This window comes from Sinocyclocheilus rhinocerous, unplaced genomic scaffold (assembly GCF_001515625.1).
Source record: "Sinocyclocheilus rhinocerous isolate Xijiao unplaced genomic scaffold, SAMN03320098_v1.1 scaffold562, whole genome shotgun sequence".
Classification (NCBI taxonomy): domain Eukaryota; kingdom Metazoa; phylum Chordata; class Actinopteri; order Cypriniformes; family Cyprinidae; genus Sinocyclocheilus; species Sinocyclocheilus rhinocerous.
Window position 1 is genome coordinate 1,405,156 of NW_015641608.1, and position 19,044 is coordinate 1,424,199.

A 19,044-nucleotide genomic window follows, 5' to 3' on the forward strand; every position below is an offset into this window, starting at 1 on the left:
TATCTCCTGAAAATATTCAAAAAGTGAAAAGATACATTCACTTCAAGCAGTCTGAACCTCATTCCACAACTCTGCCATCACCACCTTCCTTAACTATGAAAGATGCTATACAGGAAACAAGGAGATGTAGCTCATCATCAGATGATGATCAACTGACAACCAAGGAAGACAATTTCTTCAGGAAAATAGGTGCATCTTCTGATGGAGTATCAAAAGTAAAAAGATTCATCACGTTTAAAGAGTCTAAACCTTCTTCCCCAACACTATCAATATCCAGTCCTACTGTCACAACTGAGGCAGTAAAGTCTATGCTCACTAGCACCTCTAAAGATGATGTCAGATCTCAGAATGACAGTGATCATTTCTTTGGTAAAATAGATGTATCTTTCGATGGTGTGCCAAAAGTAAAGCAATATCTTAAGTTTAAGGAGACTGAACTTCCTCCACAACACATTCAGTCAACATCTTCACCTTCAACCTCAGGAGTAGTTAAACAAGGGAAAGTGGAAAGCGAATTCTTTGGAGAAATCGGTATTTCTCTTGATAGAGTACCACAAGTAAAGAGATATATTCAATTTAAACAGCCTGTATCTCATCTTCCAGTAGTGTCACCCACCACTTCAAATACACTGCAAGTCAAAACTGAGGTGAAAACCAAATCTGAAGCAAAGAGATCGAGTACTTCTTCTGAGGATGATGTCAAACAAACAGCCAATGTCTCTGGACAAACAGGTTCTCTTGATAGGGTACCAATAGTTAAAAGATACATTCAATTCACACATCCTGAAATTCAATCTCCAGCTCAGACAACAACTGGTCTCTCATCTGAAAGAGTCAATGTAACTATTGTAGCTAAAGAAAAAAGGAGATGGAGCACTTCATCTGAGGAAGATGTTAAACCGACTAGTAAAACAGAGAATATCACTGAAGAAACGAGTGAATATCTTGCCAAAATCCCCAAAGTAAAGAGGTACATTAAGTTCACACAATCTAAACCATACTCCTCAAATCTGTCACAATTTCGTCCTTTAACCATGGAAAAATCCACAAGGTTTACGGAAACTGAACTGAAACAACCAGCCACTAGGGAGAGCACTTCATCTGAGGATGATGTTCAGGAAGACAATGGCTCTGGGAAAATAGGAGTGTCTCTTAACGTAGTACCAAGAGTTAAGAGATACATTCAATTCACACATCCTGAAAGTCAATCCCCTGCTCAGTCAACATCTGCTGTCTCAGCTCAAAGTCTTGGAACATTGGGGGTAGTTCATGACACAAGGAGATCAAGCACTTCATCTGAGGAAGATGTCACACTAAGTGCTAAGGAAGACAATGTCTTTGGACATACTGGAGCATCTCTTGACAAATTTCCAAAGGTTAAGAGATATATTCAATTCACAAAGTGTGTAAGTGAACCTCTTGTTCAGACAACAACTGCTCTCTCAGCTAATAGACTTGGGATATCTGGGGTTGTTCAAGAAACAAGGAAATCAATTACTTCATCTGATGATGATGTTGAGCTATCTACTCATAATGATGATGTGTTTAAACAAAGAGGTGAATCTTTTGACAAAATCCCTAAAGTAAAGAGGTACATTGAATTCACACAATATGAACCTTATTCCTCTGCAGAGTCAAAACTTCCATCTTCAAGTGTTGCTAAATCCATAAAGGTGACAGCAACAGAATTAAGGGGATCCAGCACTTCAGTTAAAGATTATGTACAACCATCTACTAATGCAAAAAAACCAGCATCAAAGACACAGATCACTTCATCTGAAAATCTTGACAGAGTACCGAGAGTTAAGAGATACATTCAATTCACACCTATTGAAAGTCTATATCCTGCTCGGGCATCAACTGCTGTCTTAGCTGAAAGCGTTGGAATATCAGGGGTAGCTCAAGAAACAAAGATATCGAGCACTTCAGCTGTTAAACCATCTGCTAATATAATTGGAAATTCAGACAAAAATTTATTTCAAGAAACTGGTGTATCTCTTGATAAAATCCCAAAGGTAAAGAGGTACATTGCATTCACAAAGAGTGAACCATCTTCTGTACCAACCAAATTAATGAAAAGAGCTTTAACACCTACAACAAATACAGACTTTGAAACCACATGGTCCAGTTTATTATCTGAGGTGTCACCTCCTGCCTCAATGAAAAAAGGTTCTGCATTAATAATAAAGACCCAATCAGAATCATGGACCTCTGAGTTTACTTCAAAGGACAACATGAAAGGAGAGCTTATGGACAGTTCAGTAGAACAGACTGGCCTGAAGTCAAAGGTAAAGAAGTCAAGTTCCTCATCCAGTGACGAACACTCTGTAGGACATGAGGTTGTGGATGTGGATGTAAAAGCACCACAAGATGAGCCACCAGCAGGTTCACAGACATCGCCACCTCCCCTAGAACAGGAGGGTGCCAGAGAGTATCTCAGAGAGAATTCTGAAATCCGTCAAAGGCAAGAACGCAGAAGATTACAGCAGCAAAGGAGAAGGGAAATGGATGAGTTCAACATTGTATCCCTATCCTCCATTCAACAAGGCAACCAGCAGTATAGCTCACCAGCAGATTATGGAGAAGTGCCACCATTCCAAACAGAACATATTTACAGCAGTGTTTCTACAAGGAACACATTAACTTCCAGACACGCAGAAGGAGCCCAAGCCCCAGTTTTACAGAGCCTTAAAACTAAGAGTGCATCAACACTTGGTTCCAAGTCAACTCCAAAGTATAGGGAATATTTAATTTAGCTAGAGTTCATTTTGACTCACCAGACAAACAATGTTGTGTGATTTTGTGCTGATGCTTTCAAAATCACAGCTTTTGAGGATGGGGATTTGCTTTTTACTAAGTATTGTAAATACTGTTATATAACTATGAACATAACCTAAACTTCAGTATTTCATAAGTTCTGTTCTTTTTGCATTGAAACAATGTATGAAGGTACATAAGAATGTGTATTGTCTAAGAATATAAACACGGTATTGATTTTATCAGTCATGATGTGCAGTACTACAAAAAATCCAGAGGCTATTAACTGCACTCAATGACAACACATTATATCCATTAATGAGGCAATAAACTTTCTTCGTCCCTTTTATTAAATCTTAATGGTTTTTGTTGAATACTAGCTTTCCTGCAATCAGGGGGAAGGTCTCAGCATGACTTCAGCATAGTTGTTAGTCTAAGTCTTCCATCCCTTTATCTAAAACAAATAAAAACGACTCCATTTCGTTAATAAACCCCTTTATATATATTGAATGTAGAGAGGCTACGGTGAAAACAAACACATATACACACACATCCATACATATATACAGTCAGATGAGAATGCTCAGCCCTCTGCATTACATACTCCCCCAACAAAAGCAACAGTCATAACAACACAGGGAACTTGTCTATCTGTTGAAATAATGAATTTTAAAACAACTATTTCCCTCAGGCACAAACAGGTGCAGATGAATGGGATTATAACAAGTGTCTGTAGACATTTTTCAAATGGATTCTGGCGAGCATGCGCAGCATACATAGACTGTTGGCTTCTTAGATGCTGGGTGAATACTTGATAAATAATTTATGATGAGCAACCTTCATCTTTCAGAAAATTATAAAATAAAACAAAAATATCTTGTAACCAGAAAAGAAATTGTTACCCTAAGCTTCAATAAAGTTAATGATTTTGTCTGTCTCTGTATGACATGAACATAAAATTAATATGTTTACATGGAACTGCAGATACTGTATACTGAAATGCTGCAGTCAATTATGTACATGGTAGTTTAGCACTTGGAGATGGTGGAGAAGGCAATGCAGAGAAGAACATCTCAACAGATGAGGTTACAAGTGTGTTTAAGCTCTAGATACCATCACACAATCATGTTTTTCATAAAGCGTTAAGACTGCATGACCGCGGATACCCAAATTAAGCACAAAAAAAAGTCCACTTCTACAAATACCTGTACAAAAAAAAGAAACAAGAGCAAAAAAAAGTACAAAAAGAAAAAACCTCATTCATTCACAAAGACGGCTCTAATTGCAGAATGCATGCATGCATTTTTTTTCTTGTTCAGATGACAAGTTAGCTTCATGCCACAGCCATAGACAAAACTCAACAGTTTTACAAACATAACTAGAATGTTAAATAGTTGCTAGGCATTGGTCACTATGGGTTAAGGTGATCGCATTTTACCACAAGATCTGTGGAAGAGGATGTGGCCAAAGGAGTGTCAGTGTTTAGGGCAGGATACCGGTTTTTATATTTTTGTGGCAATTCATCACAGAAATCAAAAAAGTGCACTTTAACAGCTTTCTCTCGTCGTCTCTCCCTTAGATCCACGTCCTGTCATTTTAACCGTGACATGCACAGTATAGTTACACTGCAAAGGAATCAAATGATATAGTGAATGCATTCCACAGTCACTTTAACCTTACACTCCTCTACAAGATGGCCATATCTTGCCATTGCAGTGCGAATACACAATGGTCATGCGAGCCAAGAAAAAGTTTCCTGACTCTACGCTCATGATAAGTATAACCCACTGTTCTTCATGTTGTGAACAGTAAAGCTGTTCTTGTTGATCTCATAATCAATATCAAGAATGTAAGTGGTGAAAGGTATACTGATACAACACCACTGGAAGTACTTACAGCACAATGTCTATGACACTTGCATGTGGTGCGCTTTATTAAATGGCATCCAAGTGCAGCGAGACTGGTAAAAATAAAACTTATGGCAAAGGTCGCTGTGTATCTATGGTAACATGCTCTGACTGTCAGCATCCTCCAACATAAAAACCGTAGTAAAGTGTTTGGACCACCATCAGCAGAGCAACACTGTAAGCGATTTCCATTTTGAACCTTAGTAATAAGTCACTGACCTTCAGTAAAAAGCCAAGCAGGTTCTTCTTTTTCCTTTACTTCCAGGCCTAAATTACCTAAACTTCAGACAGTATGGGAATTTTTACCTATCCTGCCTTGTGGAGAATCCAAATTCATCCTCCTTATAAGAGCCTATTGAAACATTCACAGCAATATGAAACATCACAGTGGGGTGGGAAGGCAGCACCAAGACTGGCCGTGTGCTTACCCACAATGCATTGTGGGCTATGGGGGACATTAGGTGGAGTCGGTGAGGTGCTGTTTCTCCAACACACAACCACCAGTGACCCTCCTATGGCCCCGGCAAAAAGGGCGACATACAAACATGTGCATTGATAATTACATTCTATGCAAACACTCACACACTCAAGCCCTCAGCGCCAGGGGCCACCATCAGTCTGTCCCAAACACTTCAGTTTTGATTTGTACTTTGTTTTCTAGATGTTTGTATCAAAGCCGTTTCTGTCGTCATTGTCATGGTGATTGTTGGCGATTAGTTGGTCTATCTAGTTGGTGATGGTGGTAGGCATGGGGAAGTTGTCGCTACGACATCTCTCGGTCTTTATACCACTCCACAAACTCATCCAAAAGCACTGGCCCTGAGGAAAGAGGAAAAATGAGTCGAAAGACAAATCTGATGTACTTCCAGCTGCATTGTACAAAAGAATGATGGATGTCTAAATTGGGGTGTGATTAGAAGAAGTATGTTTAGGTGTGAGTGCTTGTACTCACAGGCCCCGTCCTCATCATAGTTACTGAGATCAAGGTTGATAGTCCTACTGAATTCTAGAACATTGCACCATTGATCTTTATTTATAACCTTATACTTAGATTGCTGTGAAAAAAAGGGAAAATGTCAAAAACTTCACAGACTTAAAATTAAACTTAAAGACAATATGTACTGATGCGCATATATCTGTATAAACAACCAGTCAAATATTTGTACTCATTAAATTAACTGAACTTGGTCTTAAAAAACCTTTTGATTTAAAGATTTATGGTGAATTTGATTTTTCAGACAAACACAAAATTGTGGCTTCATGTTGAAATTTTTTTTTTTTTTAAAGGAATAGTTCACCCAAAAATGAAAATTTAGTCATTATTTACTCACACTCATGTCATTCCAAACATGTATGAGCTTCTTTCTCATGTTAAACATAAAATAATATATTCTGAAGAATGCTGGTAATCAAACAGTTGATGGTCCCAGTTGACTTTCATAGTATTTCTTTCCCTGCTATGGAAGTCAATGGGGACCAACAACTGTTTGGTTCTTCAAAATTCTACAAAATAACTTTGTGTTCAACATAAGAAAGAAACTTATACAGCTTTGGAACAACATCAGAGCGAGTAAATGACATAATTTTCATTTTTGGGTGAACTAGCCTGTTCCTTTAAAGGATAAGTTGGAACAAAAAAAAGCAGCCATTACAAATGATCAGTATACATGTGAACTCTCTCTCAGTACTGTTTCAAAAGCATCGCATGATGTATTAAGTTGGATGACCATCAAATATATGCTCAAATATTTTTTTATTAGTTTGTCCATTGTTATTTGTATGACTTTAAAGGGATAAATCAAGTGAAATGTCAACATTTATCATTGGTAACCAAAACTGTTTGGTTACCAACATTCTTCAATATATCTTCTTTTATGTTCTACAGAAAAAAAGGTCATACAGTTTTGGGTCAACATCAGGTTGAGTAAATGATGACAGAACGTTAATTTTTGATTCAACTTTCCCTTTAATAATAATAATAATAATAATAATAATAATGAGTAGAAATAATGGATATGAAGGCGTGTTCAATCATTTGACTGGCCATATAAAATAATTGAAGAGACACTGATAGACTGTAAAGATTAAAGTATTTACTTCTAGAAACTGGTTAAACACTGGAAACAATGGCCAGGTCTTCCCAAGCAGAAGTCCCAGCATGCACTTGGCGGTATTCAAGTCTAAACTCCTCTGATCCTTCTCCTACAAAGGGGTCTGTTTGGTTCTTCAAAATTCTACAAAATAACTTTGTGTTCAACATAAGAAAGAAACTTATACAGCTTTGGAACAACATCAGAGTGAGTAAATGACATAATTTTCATTTTTGGGTGAACTAGCCTGTTCCTTTAAAGGATAAGTTGGAACAAAAAAAAGCAGCCATTACAAATGATCAGTATACATGTGAACTCTCTCTCAGTACTGTTTCAAAAGCATCGCATGATGTATTAAGTTGGATGACCATCAAATATATGCTCAAATATTTTTTTATTAGTTTGTCCATTGTTATTTGTATGACTTTAAAGGGATAAATCAAGTGAAATGTCAACATTTACTGAGCCTTGTGTTGTTCTAAAACTGTATGACTTTCTTGCTTTTTGGTGAAAGAAGTGTTTTTGTTGTTGGGTTTTTTTTTGTGTCTATACCAGGGGTAGGCAAGTTCGGTCCTAGAGAGCCGCAGTCCTGCAGAGTTCAGCTCCAACCCTGAAAAAAAAAAAACTCACTAGTCTGTAGCCTTAGTAATCCTGAAGACCTTGATTGTTCAGGTGTGTTTGATTAGGGTTAGAGCTAAACTCTGCAGGACAGCGGCACATAATAATGAGTAGAAATAATGGATATGAAGGCGTGTTCAATCATTTGACTGGCCATATAAAATAATTGAAGAGACACTGATAGACTGTAAAGATTAAAGTATTTACTTCTAGAAACTGGTTAAACACTGGAAACAATGGCCAGGTCTTCCCAAGCAGAAGTCCCAGCATGCACTTGGCGGTATTCAAGTCTAAACTCCTCTGATCCTTCTCCTACAAAGGGGTGGAAGCATATTAAAGTTTAAAGAGTTTGAATACAAGTTCACACATCACAATAAAAATACTTAGTTGGCAATTATGGTGGTGACTGAGGTGACAATCTGTAAATGACCCATTATTGCCAAGGTACTTAAAACCAGGTTGCTTCGCTTTGGAATTAAGTGTACTGTGTACTCTATATACTCAGAAGAACTTGAACATATGATAATACAACCACCTGAAGGCAGACATGATTATTGTCCCTGCACCTTGATAAGCAAAAATAGATATTAATGTCTCTAACTGCCATAATATGTTACTAGTGCACAATAAAGGACTAAATGCTCTATTCAAGATGAGTCCAGACATGAACAATTCTGTTTCATCTAGACAAGATGAATGTCATGTTATCCATTCAAGGTTGCCACAAGCTATTTATTTGTACTCCTCCACTTTATTGGCCCTATCGAATGGCTCCAGTAAGAGCTTCACTCAGCAAAGGTCCAGTCGCTTTACAATTCATACCAAGGGAGTGAAAAAAACAACTACTGGACAAGAGATACTTCTGCTGAGCAGACAAAGAGGTAAAACAACCCAAAATAGCACCATTTCTCAGCAGTCTCAAGCCCTTGTCTGCTGTAACTGAAGGACTGTGAAGCATGCACGCAGGGAAAGAAAAAAAACACAGAACGGTTCCAGATGCACAGCCACTGGCAAAACCAAATATAGTGTTGATGTATTAAAAGAAGGCCAGAGCTTCTAAAGTGAACAGTGATTAATGTTCATCAATCATCTGTCCTAATGCATATACACAGTCACTCCTACCCTGGCAAAGTCGAAGGCATATCGGTAAATGAGCTTGAAACTGGTGGCATCATTGAGGACAGACCTCAGGTAGTCTAGAGAGTTCCTGAGTTTTTCAGTAGAGTCACATCTGCATATGACAGAAGAAGAGGAAAAGTGAAGGTTGAGATGAGAATAAGTGTAGTAGCATGGTAGTAGATGCATTTAAGTTCCATGTTTTGCCAGACATACTGCAATGAGCCCATTCCCTTGAGCCACTCCTGTAAAGTGAAGTAACCCATACTCTGGGCATCAAGCTTCCAGGCCAATACCAGCATCACTACCTGCGAACAAACATACATTAAAGGGTTAGTTCACCCAAAAATGAAAATTCTGTCATTAATTACTCACCCTTGTGTTGTTCCAAACCCGTACGACCTTCGTTCATCTTTGGAACACAATTTAAGATATTTTTGATGAAATATGAGGCCTCTCTGACCCTCCCATAGACAGCAAGGTAACTACCATGTCTAATGACAAGATATTTTTTAGAGTAAACTATGAAATCATATTAGATCAGGTTAGTTCTTACATTCTCTGGCTCCACTCCAATGTCTTCACAGAATTTCTCCATCCCCTCTGGTCCAACAACGTCATCGCACCCTATTTACACAACATATTAAAACACAATTTACTATTATATACAGGTGCATCTCAATAAATTAGAATGTCGTGGATAAGTTAATTTATTTCAGTAATTCAACTCAAATTGTGAAACTCGTGTATTAAATAAATTCAATGCACACAGACTGAAGTAGTTTAAGTCTTTGGTTCTTTTAATGGTGATCAGTTTGTGGCACTGCTGAGGTGGTATGAAAGCCCCGGTTTCTTTGACAGTGGCCTTCAGCTCATCTGCATTTTTGGTCTCTTGTTTCTCATTTTCCTCTTGACAATACCCCATAGATTCTCTATGGGGTTCAGGTCTGGTGAGTTTGCTGGCCAGTCAAGCACACCAACACCATGGTCATTTAACCAACTTTTGGTGCTTTTGGCAGTGTGGGCAGGTGCCAAATCCTGCTGGAAAATGAAATCAGCATCTTCAAAAAACTGGTCAGCAGAAGGAAGCATGAAGTGCTCAAATTTCTTGGTAAACGGGTGCAGTGACATTGGTTTTCAAAAAACACAATGGACCAACACAAGCAGATGACATTGCACCCCAAATCACAGACTGTGGAAACTAATTAACTTATCCACGACATTCTAATTTATTGAGATGCACCTGTACAGTGGCCCCAAAAAGTGTTTAGACAATTAAGCCACAATTAAAACTGCATAAATGTCTTTACACAAGCACAATTCAATCAAAACATTTTACAAGTTTGTTAACTTAGGTTTCAAAATATGAAGCAATAGGTATACCGTTTAAAATAAAATAAAAAAGTCTTGGACACTTTCTAGTTGTCAAATTTCTGTGGAACATGTTCATTTTAATGTGCCAGGGTACTTTGAACTTAATAGGAACTGACTTTATATATTCACAAAAAAGAATGACAGACCAATTGGTTATAAATAATTGAAAAAGTGAAGTTCGTCCTAAGAAAAGCATTTTTTTCTTTTCAGATGCCACTTGGTTTGATATTTTTTTATCTTTATATTTGATATTTTGCATGCAATGAAATTCAGACATTTTTAAGTGTGACTTAAGTTTCCAAATACATGTTAGTATATACTTATAGTCATTCTATTTACATCTTAACTTCATTTGGAAAGTGTCTGAAGCCACAAGGATAGAATTCTGAATCCAAAAAAGCCTACATTTAGCTGACATTATTCACTGCCTTCTAGACAATATCAAGTCAAATTATATAAGCTTACCAGATTCTGATGTGATTATACTCTTTTTAAGACCTTACTAATAAAATCAAAGAGATATACATTTGCAACAGTTCATAGTATTGTGACAAACTCAATATGACTACAAACGGGTTGCCCACGTACCTGCATATTCGTAGAACCATTCTAGACATCTCTTGCTAGAAAAGGCTTCGGCTTCCTGGATTTGCAATGTCTCCTGTTTTCTGTAAACACTGAAATGAATAGACAAGGACTGAGCGGAGGCTATTTACATACACATTAACACACACTTGTATACACATTAAAGCACGAACGTGCTACATCTGATACAAACAAGAAGAGACACTAGGCTTGCCGCGATAGACGGTGCTGACGGTGATACCGTTGTTAAGCCGCAACACCGGTTACGTCACTTGCCCACCGCGGCACCGACCCCCACTGTCGTTTTGATTTTTTTTATAGTAATAAAAATCATTTAGTTCAGTAAAAGGACAGACACTACAATTAAAAACTGAACGCGGCTGCTCAATGCAGCGTGCTGAACGACAGTCGCATCACAGATCAGATTTCATTTATCCAGTGAGGAGAGTGAGTCGAGCTGACTGACAAGAAGAGTGAGGTGAGAAAGACAAGACGATGGCAGATGATTTAGTTTCGAAACGCAATGCAAAAGCGCCTGTTTGGCAGTATTTTGGATTTTGAAAAGCCTGTTGACTTTTGCCGTTTATCTAAGGAGATTTTGAAAGTGTTTTTAAACATTTGTTTCTTATTTAATTGGTTCCACAGTGTTTGCTGATTTTTACTTTATTTAAACTTTGTATAATTCATTTATTTTATTTGACATCAAGGTGTATGCCGTACCTCCAAGCTTTCTTATTCGTTTTGCTAATAAACTTTCTACGTTTCTTATTTATTTGGTTATATATTATACATGTTTACTTGTTTCCAGTTTTGTATACCTATTTAAACTTTATGCAAGTTATTTGTTATTTTATATTAGGCATAGCCTGCCCTATAGCATGGTGTATTTTTATTCATTTTGTTAATAAAAGTTCTATGTTTTATATATAGGCTAAAGTGAGTTTGACGTTGTATTTTGTTGTTGCAGTCAAGCAATTGACGCCGAATTGCCGCTAATTCAAAACACAGCACAGTGCTTTTAACCTATTTAAAAGCGAAGGAATGTGAGGAAAAGAGGGAAAATTCAAACGAACTAAAAACGAACGAACTAAAAACGAATCGCTTTATGCCGAATTGCCGCTATTTGAGAGTGAAAGTAAAATGCACACGCCGCTTTTGCAAGCTATTTAAAAGTGAAGGAAAGCGAGGAAAAGAGGAAACGCCCCTACCCCCACGGTAATACCGGTATTATCGGTGTTGTCACACATCGATTAACCGGTGGGAAAATTTCCTCACCGTCACAACCCTAAGAGACACATGCTCTGAGGGCAGAAATCCACCCACACAAAGCGATCTGATGGTACAATTAACAGTTATGATAATCTCAACTTTCTTTTGACATTATTTTATTATAACAACATTCAGCTCCTTCTGTGCATAAATACAGAATTTCTTAATTGACATACTTTAACAGACAACTAGTTTAGTTGTTAATCAAGAAGTTAGATAGATGGATAAGCGTGTATGTTTGAGTGAATTAAAGGAAAGTCAACGGACACATGGAATGGACAGAGATGAAGGGCTGGAGAGATGGATGGATGAATGTTTTGAGCATACTTATCCTGCCGGCTCTTCTTAGCAGACAGGTCATCTCCAGCAGTGGGTCTCCTCTTTTTCCTGGGGGGCATGGCTCTGGAGCAGCAGGCTGGAAAAGAGAGACAAACACGACACAAAAGATGACGATTATTTTTTATTTATTGTTTCAGTCATTCCCTCCCTTAAACCAATGAGATGTCCTCATTTAATTTGCTTAAGATGGCCTGCATGTTTTCAGGACTGTTTGATGAATAGAAAGTTCAAAGGAACCCAATTTATTTGATACAGAAATCTTTTGTAACATTATAAATGACTTTGCTGTTATTTACGATCAATTTAATGTATCCCTGCTGAATAAAAGCATTAAAACCTTACCGACTCCAAAATTTTTAGTGTAGAAAAAAAAGATACATATGATGTAAGTTTCCAGAATGAAGTACCATTTAAAAAAATTATGTTTGATATTAGTTGATAAGGTTATGCAGGGATGGAGGAGCATGCAAGGTCAGATTTAAGGTCACTACCTGTACCGTGAGTCTCTGGGCTGACGTCTTCAGTCAGGTTCTATGGGTGAAAAAGAAACACCCACAATCACTCTTTCTCTCTCCTACTCAAACAACATTCTGCAGCAGAGTAGCAGCTATTAGCATCTCACCATAAAAAAAGAAAGTAAGCATGTGTATGTGTGTGATGTAGGTGGCTGATCGTCTTATTTTCTTGTAACCTTTACAGATGCTGCCTGTGCTCTTCTCGGAGAGGAAATAAGCTAATGTAGAGCAAAATTCTGTGTGAATCAGGGTTATGAGGGTAGTTATTTAAGTAAATGATTTGATCAAAGGTTAGTTTGTGGTATGTAATAATGCTGTTGAGTGTCCTAACCTCACATATAGCCAAACACTGCTATCCCATAATGCTAATCTACCAAGACAAGCAACACTGACCAGTCCAGCACTGTCAGCTTTTGCATTAATCTCAATATAAGAACCACAACTGTCCTATAACCAGGGAATAGAGGTTTATGGCCTGGTCTAATAATATCTAATAATATTCACACAACAATATCTGCTGTCATCACAGTTGCAAAATTCTGCATGCAATTATATATATATGTATATATAGTAAGTTTTTTGTCAGAAATATTTTACATCTTGATTATGCTATTGTACCAAATACAGTGTACCAAAAGATGTCTAAAATATCTGCATGAACGACCTAAGGTTTTCTCTTTTAAAAGTCATGTTTGAAGACAGTTTGAAGGCTGACAAATCAGACAAATGTCCAAGTGCTTTTCAAATCGTAATCATAATCACAAACCTTTATTCGCTGGATTCAACTATAGCAAAGAATAAATCTAATATTTCAAAGAGTTTGATGCATGCATTTTCTAATTGCTTCACTTAATAAACAACACAGAAATCAGTCTTGATACACTGGTTCCTGCATTTCGGTAAGGACCTTAAAGCAAGCATGTTTTGAATAAAACTGAATACTTTGTTGATTTTAGGTTGGTTTATTGGCCTACCTGCCAGAATCACACTGAAAAAAAAGAATCAATCATCTAGTGATGAACTATATGAAAACGTGCACAAATCCCACCTATATAAATGCTCTTGGTTTAAATTATTTAAAGGCATGAATGTTAAATCTGGCAATAAAGCTGATGAGTATTTAAGTGCATGCAAACTGAGTCTATATTTACCAGCCTGTGCAGGGTGTGGTAGATCTTGTGGATACTGGCCAGTGTGGACAAATGAGAGTTCAGCTGGAAATCTGTGAGGGACATATAAAAATAAACATCTGTTACTCCTGGCAGTTATGTACAAGCATCTGGGCAATACATGGGTTTCTGTGTGTTGCTTGTTGTGGTGTGTATATATGTTCGCACTGCAGTGTCTTCAGTTTATACGTTGAAATTTTTGAGGACATGGGAAAGAAGCATCTGCTCCAGTCAGCCTGTAAAATGACAGGGAAATATGATAGGCCATGTGAGATTCTGAAGTGTTTCTAATAGGCTAATGCATACAAGTATGCATTTAACTGCTCTATGTGTCTTCATTATGAATATAGCCGGCTACTGACACTGTCATCCATAATCTTTATATTGTCAAGTATGGTTTCATCAAGAAAGTAAATGCCAGTGTGGAGGCCATATTTCTCTAGCATGTTAATATCAGGTCCTAGCGAATTTGTGAAAAAAAGATTTGGGATTAGATATATTTAAGAATAAATATGCACAGAGAGCCAAGTACAGATTGAAACAGGTTTACAAGGATATACTTAACACCAGTTGGACAAAAGGTACACAGCAATATTCCATAAGCTTGTAGTTGTAACCCAATACTTCAGAAGATGCATTAATTCATTGTATGTGATCATGTGATGAAATTTAATTGTTTTCAAATAAAGTCAGTAATGCCAATTCCCTTTGGATCTTCAATTTACCTTTAGATCCACAGTTTTTCATTCAGGGTATTCTTCAAGATAATATAGCCTAAATATCAAAAATGATATTCAGATATGAATAGATGTGCATTGTGAAAGGTCAATGGCATATTTTTAAAGGTCCACTATACCTCAGTGTATAAGAATTGTCCTCATGCAGTGCAATGGAACGAAATATCATATTCTAAAGCATAAAGAAGCTCTAAGTGCATGGATCTTATTTTCATTTGTTATAATGAAATTAATAACATGGTGAAGGTGGATCAGACACCAATGTGTATAGTAATCCCTTCTATACTATAAATGCTTGCTGCTTATATTTGATGTAACTTTTATTTCATTAACTTTACTTGTTTTGATGTTTGTTTTCAAATAATATGAATAATAAATGATTTGGTATTTATTAGACAGTTTTTGAAACAGGGTTGAAAACTCGGTTAGTATTATGAATTTTTAGAGAAATTAAAGACCGAGGTAGCAATGTGAAAAACGACATAAGCATTATGATTCATTTTGCACACACTATAAACTTCCACGTTCTCGTTATTCAGATCTAGAAAATTACGTATCGGTGCAGGCCTTTCTGTACAAGCGATGTGCGAGTAGACAAGCCCCTGAACCAACATTAAATTCAGAGTTGATGAAAGGTATCCAATTTAAACATAGTTCGGTGTATAATCCAGGACCTTATTAAAGCAAACTCGACGTAAAATTAGACTATTTGTGAACGTGTGACGCAGTTGTTGTCAGGAATGCCAGTGGATATGAAATACCCCAAACATGTAAGAAACAGTATTAAGTCGAATTCACACCAACACATTTCAAACATTCATATCTCTATAATTGCCTGCAGTTGAAAATAGGATTTTCTGCCACATAACGTTAGTTCACATATGAGTGTATACACGCACAACTTGCAACGACTTTACAAAGTATCTGGAGAGTCTGTGGACTTCTGGGGAATGTAGTCTAATGGCAAACAACGCCTGTGTTTGCCAATCAAATGGTTCGGCTGAATAAACCACATTTCCCAGAATTCCTCAAATCATAATTTCAATCGGTACTCTCCCCAACTGATGAATGCGACCCAAATGGTGCAAAAAAGATTTTTTGTCTTTGATCAGACATTTCTTTCACAACGATATGCAGTTGATCTTTCAGAGGGACGTACAGTAATGCGCCAGATCATACTCGACGTGTTTGCAAGCACTAATATTTTACACAACTGCGTCACAATTTTTACCCCTGTCATTTTTCCGCAGTTTTCTCGAAAAAAACCGACCCGTTTAGCTCTAAAAAGCAATCTTTCACTTGCTCTTTGGTTGGTTTGCACTGCTCACTCGAGTTGTGAGGAGATTGATCCCTTAAGGTAATTTGGGTATTAAAGGTAATTAGTGTACAAGTGTATTGTGTAAATAGGATCAGATACCTTGCTCTCGGATTGCTGTATATATTAAAGCAAAGGCTAAAATGCAGCGTTATTCCTTGCAAGGTCGTTGTCGCTTGCAAGCGCCCAAGACATCGGAGTAAAAACACAAAGAGAGCAGCTAGCAAGCTCAGAGTCAATCTGATGATTTGTATGCTCGGGTAACGGCTACTTTACTCACAAAATGCGTCAATACAGCGAATCATGCATCTTAAAAGAAGTCACGGCGACTTGTCAGGGTGCAGCAAGTTCGCAATTGCCACCACAGGTCGACAGAATACGAATAGCAGTGAAAACGTACTATTGTACTTACTTGACGCATCTGAGTGCATTTTTATGAAGCACACAACTGTATTTGTGTGAGTCTGCAGACCGGTCAGTGGGCGGGACATGTCAATATTATACATGCCCACAAATGATTTAGATGGACGAAATTTTCAGTCGCCACGCCCACTCGTGCCAATCATTGGTCGAGAGGAGTGTCAAATACATTGCGCAAGTAACACTGTGTTCCTCCCGCCTCTAAACCAACGTGATTGGTTGAAACGCTTCCATAGCCCCTCCTCTCAACGCACATGATTGGCTGAGAAGTATGTCTACACCCATCAGTTACGATAGTTTCCTCGTGCATAGCAGAAAGCCAGCCCACGATGATACGCTATTGGCTCAGCTGTGCACCAACACAGAGCCCACTTGGGTTAACAAAACAATGGTGAGAGAATACAGTGAAAAGCATTACTGAACGAGGTTGCTTTTGCTGCGCTAATGTCATCCAGACATTTCTATGAAAAGTTTTAAAAGTAAATGAAAAACATCACAATGAGCAGGAGCCCTATAGGAATCACAATTATGTTAGCCATTGTGATTAAAGGGGTTGTTCACACCCAAAGATCATCATCATCTGTTTCTAATGTTGTTTGGAACCAGTATTTATGTGTTGACCATAAAAGATGATGTTGCTCCAGTCACCATTCACTTTCAATGTATTCACTGGCAATATACAAAAAGGGCAAATGGTGAATCATCTATTTGTGTATGCTATATGCAGGGTATTTCAGTAAAACATACCCTGTGCTTAGTGTTATGGTATTTGATCTACACAAAATCTTAATAGCCTATACTGAGATTGCTGTTATAATATTTCTTTTGTGTGGGAAGCTATGCTTCTCAAGTCAGTTATTTCTTCAAACCATTATTTATCTATACATTTACTAGTGTTCAACCGGCATCAGTTATGCTGTTTGGAACATAATGAAGATGTTAAACATCTGTTTTCTCTGAATAACATTTTTCATTTTCACCCTTTCACGTAGTTCAAATCAGCTGTGGGTCTAATAAGTTGGCATGAAAGTTGAGCATGAATTTATACACTGCATGTTAGAATATTCTTTGAAAAACAACTTAATATTACTGAGTCACCCCCATATATCCTAATTATTAGGTGCCTTCATTAACAACATAGCTATTCAGTATATATTTGTTATATAGAGAGTACACAGAACATTTAGGATGTCAGACAAAAAAAAACTACTAAATAATGACTTGTTCTGATAAACTGCAGCAAGTGGAAGAAATAATACTTTCCTCTTTAACTAGTTTTGAATGATTTCAGTAACAAGTACAAGCAAGCCATCAAAATTGTTGCATTCTTTGTCACAGAAAGTAACAATTTTTAGTTGATTTAGATTTTTACTAGAGGCCTGAAGGACAGCCTTGATGCACACTGGGTGTCAGGTTCTGGGCAGTTGTTAGCCACTGGCAAATAAGCTTCTGAGCAAATATGGCATTCTTGTAGCCTACTTTTAATATAGTCATACTATTACATACATTTAGGGTACCTAATAAAAAATATATAAAGTGTAAATTCCCCAAACATGGATACGTGTTTATCTCGTGCAAAGCCATTTGTCTCTTGGCACAGATAGCTCTTACAAAGAGAACCTTTCTGTAAACAGTTCTTTAAAAAAAAAAACAACTTGTTTTCTTAGTGTAAAGAAAATTTTAATAATATGAAGAACCTTTTCCACTAAAGAATATTTTGTGCAGTATACAGTGGTTACCATGGATGTTAAAGGGGTCATATGATGCGATTTCATTTTTTCCTTTCTCTTTAGAGTGTTACAAGCTCTTGGTGCATAAAGACTTCATGGAACCATGGACCTTAGGGTAGACGCCATATTAAATTTTATGTGGACGAAAACAAGGCTGTGAGTCTTTACAATGTGCTATATAAAGGGCTTAGATCACATGCAATTTTCACAACTTTGAAAAAACGTTTTGCCTTCTGAAAACCTATTGGAAAGATGTTATGTCAGCCGAGCAATCCGTATGTTTTTAAGCAATCCACTGAACCCTCTGACTGTGCATTTCCAGCCTTGTGTTCATTCCTGTCAGAAATTATATATTGTGCTATCTTGACTAAGGTCTATATATTCCAACAAAAAAAACTAACAAACTATGGTTTTGTGGTACATTTATATGTTAGTATTTACATTTTGTCAAAGTTCTCTCTGCTGATGACCTGAAAGAAACAGAAAGAACTGGAGCTGTACACTATTGCTATGGTTATATTTTCAAGCGAACAACTGACCAGCACAGGGGGGGTGGCAGTGTGGAGGGGCATTTAAAGACAGTCACGTGTCTAAAGCAAGCATATAGCCTCTCCACAGTTTGAGCTCCCAGAATGCATTGCACTCTCAACTTTAAATCGTTAGTATCATATTTAGTGGTTTATATGCTTATGCATCTTAAATACCAATTATGGTAGATTTATTTGTTTATTATATTGTATTGATTTGGTTGGTATTATTTCTAAAGGTCGCTTACCGTCATTGATGTTTGTGTCTCGTCTCCTCTCATACTGAACCTGGAGAGTTTGTTTATTAACACACTCATGTTTTATCTCAAATCGTATAAATCTTTCGCCTTTTATTAAAGATTTCCGTGGGAAGTAACACAATGAGTATAAGCTAATTTTTTGATGCTCTGTTTTTGGCAGGGCTGCTTGTGAAGTTAACGGAAGATTTAGATATTCTGTTTTAATGTGTAAATCTCGCGTTGCCTTTGGAGTACGTTTATAGAAGGATGTTAGATACGACGTTTGTTTGTGATGTGAAGTGAAGTGACAATCGACACAGTATCTTCATGTCGCCAC

The 19,044-nt window shown here is 37.2% G+C and overlaps 1 protein-coding gene across 3 annotated transcripts; it reads right to left on the reverse strand.

Annotated features, from left to right (window-relative positions):
• Positions 1-1,382: 1,382 nt before the first annotated feature.
• Positions 1,383-16,297, reverse strand: LOC107755250 (DCN1-like protein 4). Of its 3 annotated transcripts, none has more exons than XM_016571973.1 (11): positions 16,192-16,273; positions 13,722-13,792; positions 12,547-12,586; positions 12,044-12,131; positions 10,451-10,539; positions 9,045-9,118; positions 8,705-8,796; positions 8,495-8,603; positions 7,580-7,684; positions 5,617-5,719; positions 1,383-5,483 (listed from the first exon to the last, which is right to left on the reverse strand). In XM_016571973.1, exons 1-11 carry the CDS (start codon positions 16,220-16,222, stop codon positions 5,428-5,430), a joined length of 858 nt encoding a protein of 285 aa, XP_016427459.1. In that variant the 5' UTR covers positions 16,223-16,273; the 3' UTR covers positions 1,383-5,427. The 3 variants fall into 3 exon arrangements, with proteins under 3 accessions (XP_016427459.1, XP_016427460.1, XP_016427458.1); XM_016571974.1 differs by lacking the exon at positions 16,192-16,273 and adding an exon at positions 16,072-16,163; XM_016571972.1 differs by having other exon boundaries at positions 1,385-5,483; positions 9,045-9,115; positions 16,204-16,297.
• Positions 16,298-19,044: the final 2,747 nt, after the last annotated feature.

Coding starts and splice junctions, on each gene's coding strand:
- LOC107755250 (XM_016571972.1), bottom strand. CDS start 16,297: ATGTATAATATTGACATGTCCCGCCCACTGACCGGTCTGCAGACTCAC. Junction 12,587..13,721: donor ACCACACCCTGCACAGGCTG/GTAAATATAGAC, acceptor TTTCACCCATAG/AACCTGACTGAAGACGTCAG. Junction 12,132..12,546: donor CCCAGAGACTCACGGTACAG/GTAGTGACCTTA, acceptor TCTCTTTTCCAG/CCTGCTGCTCCAGAGCCATG.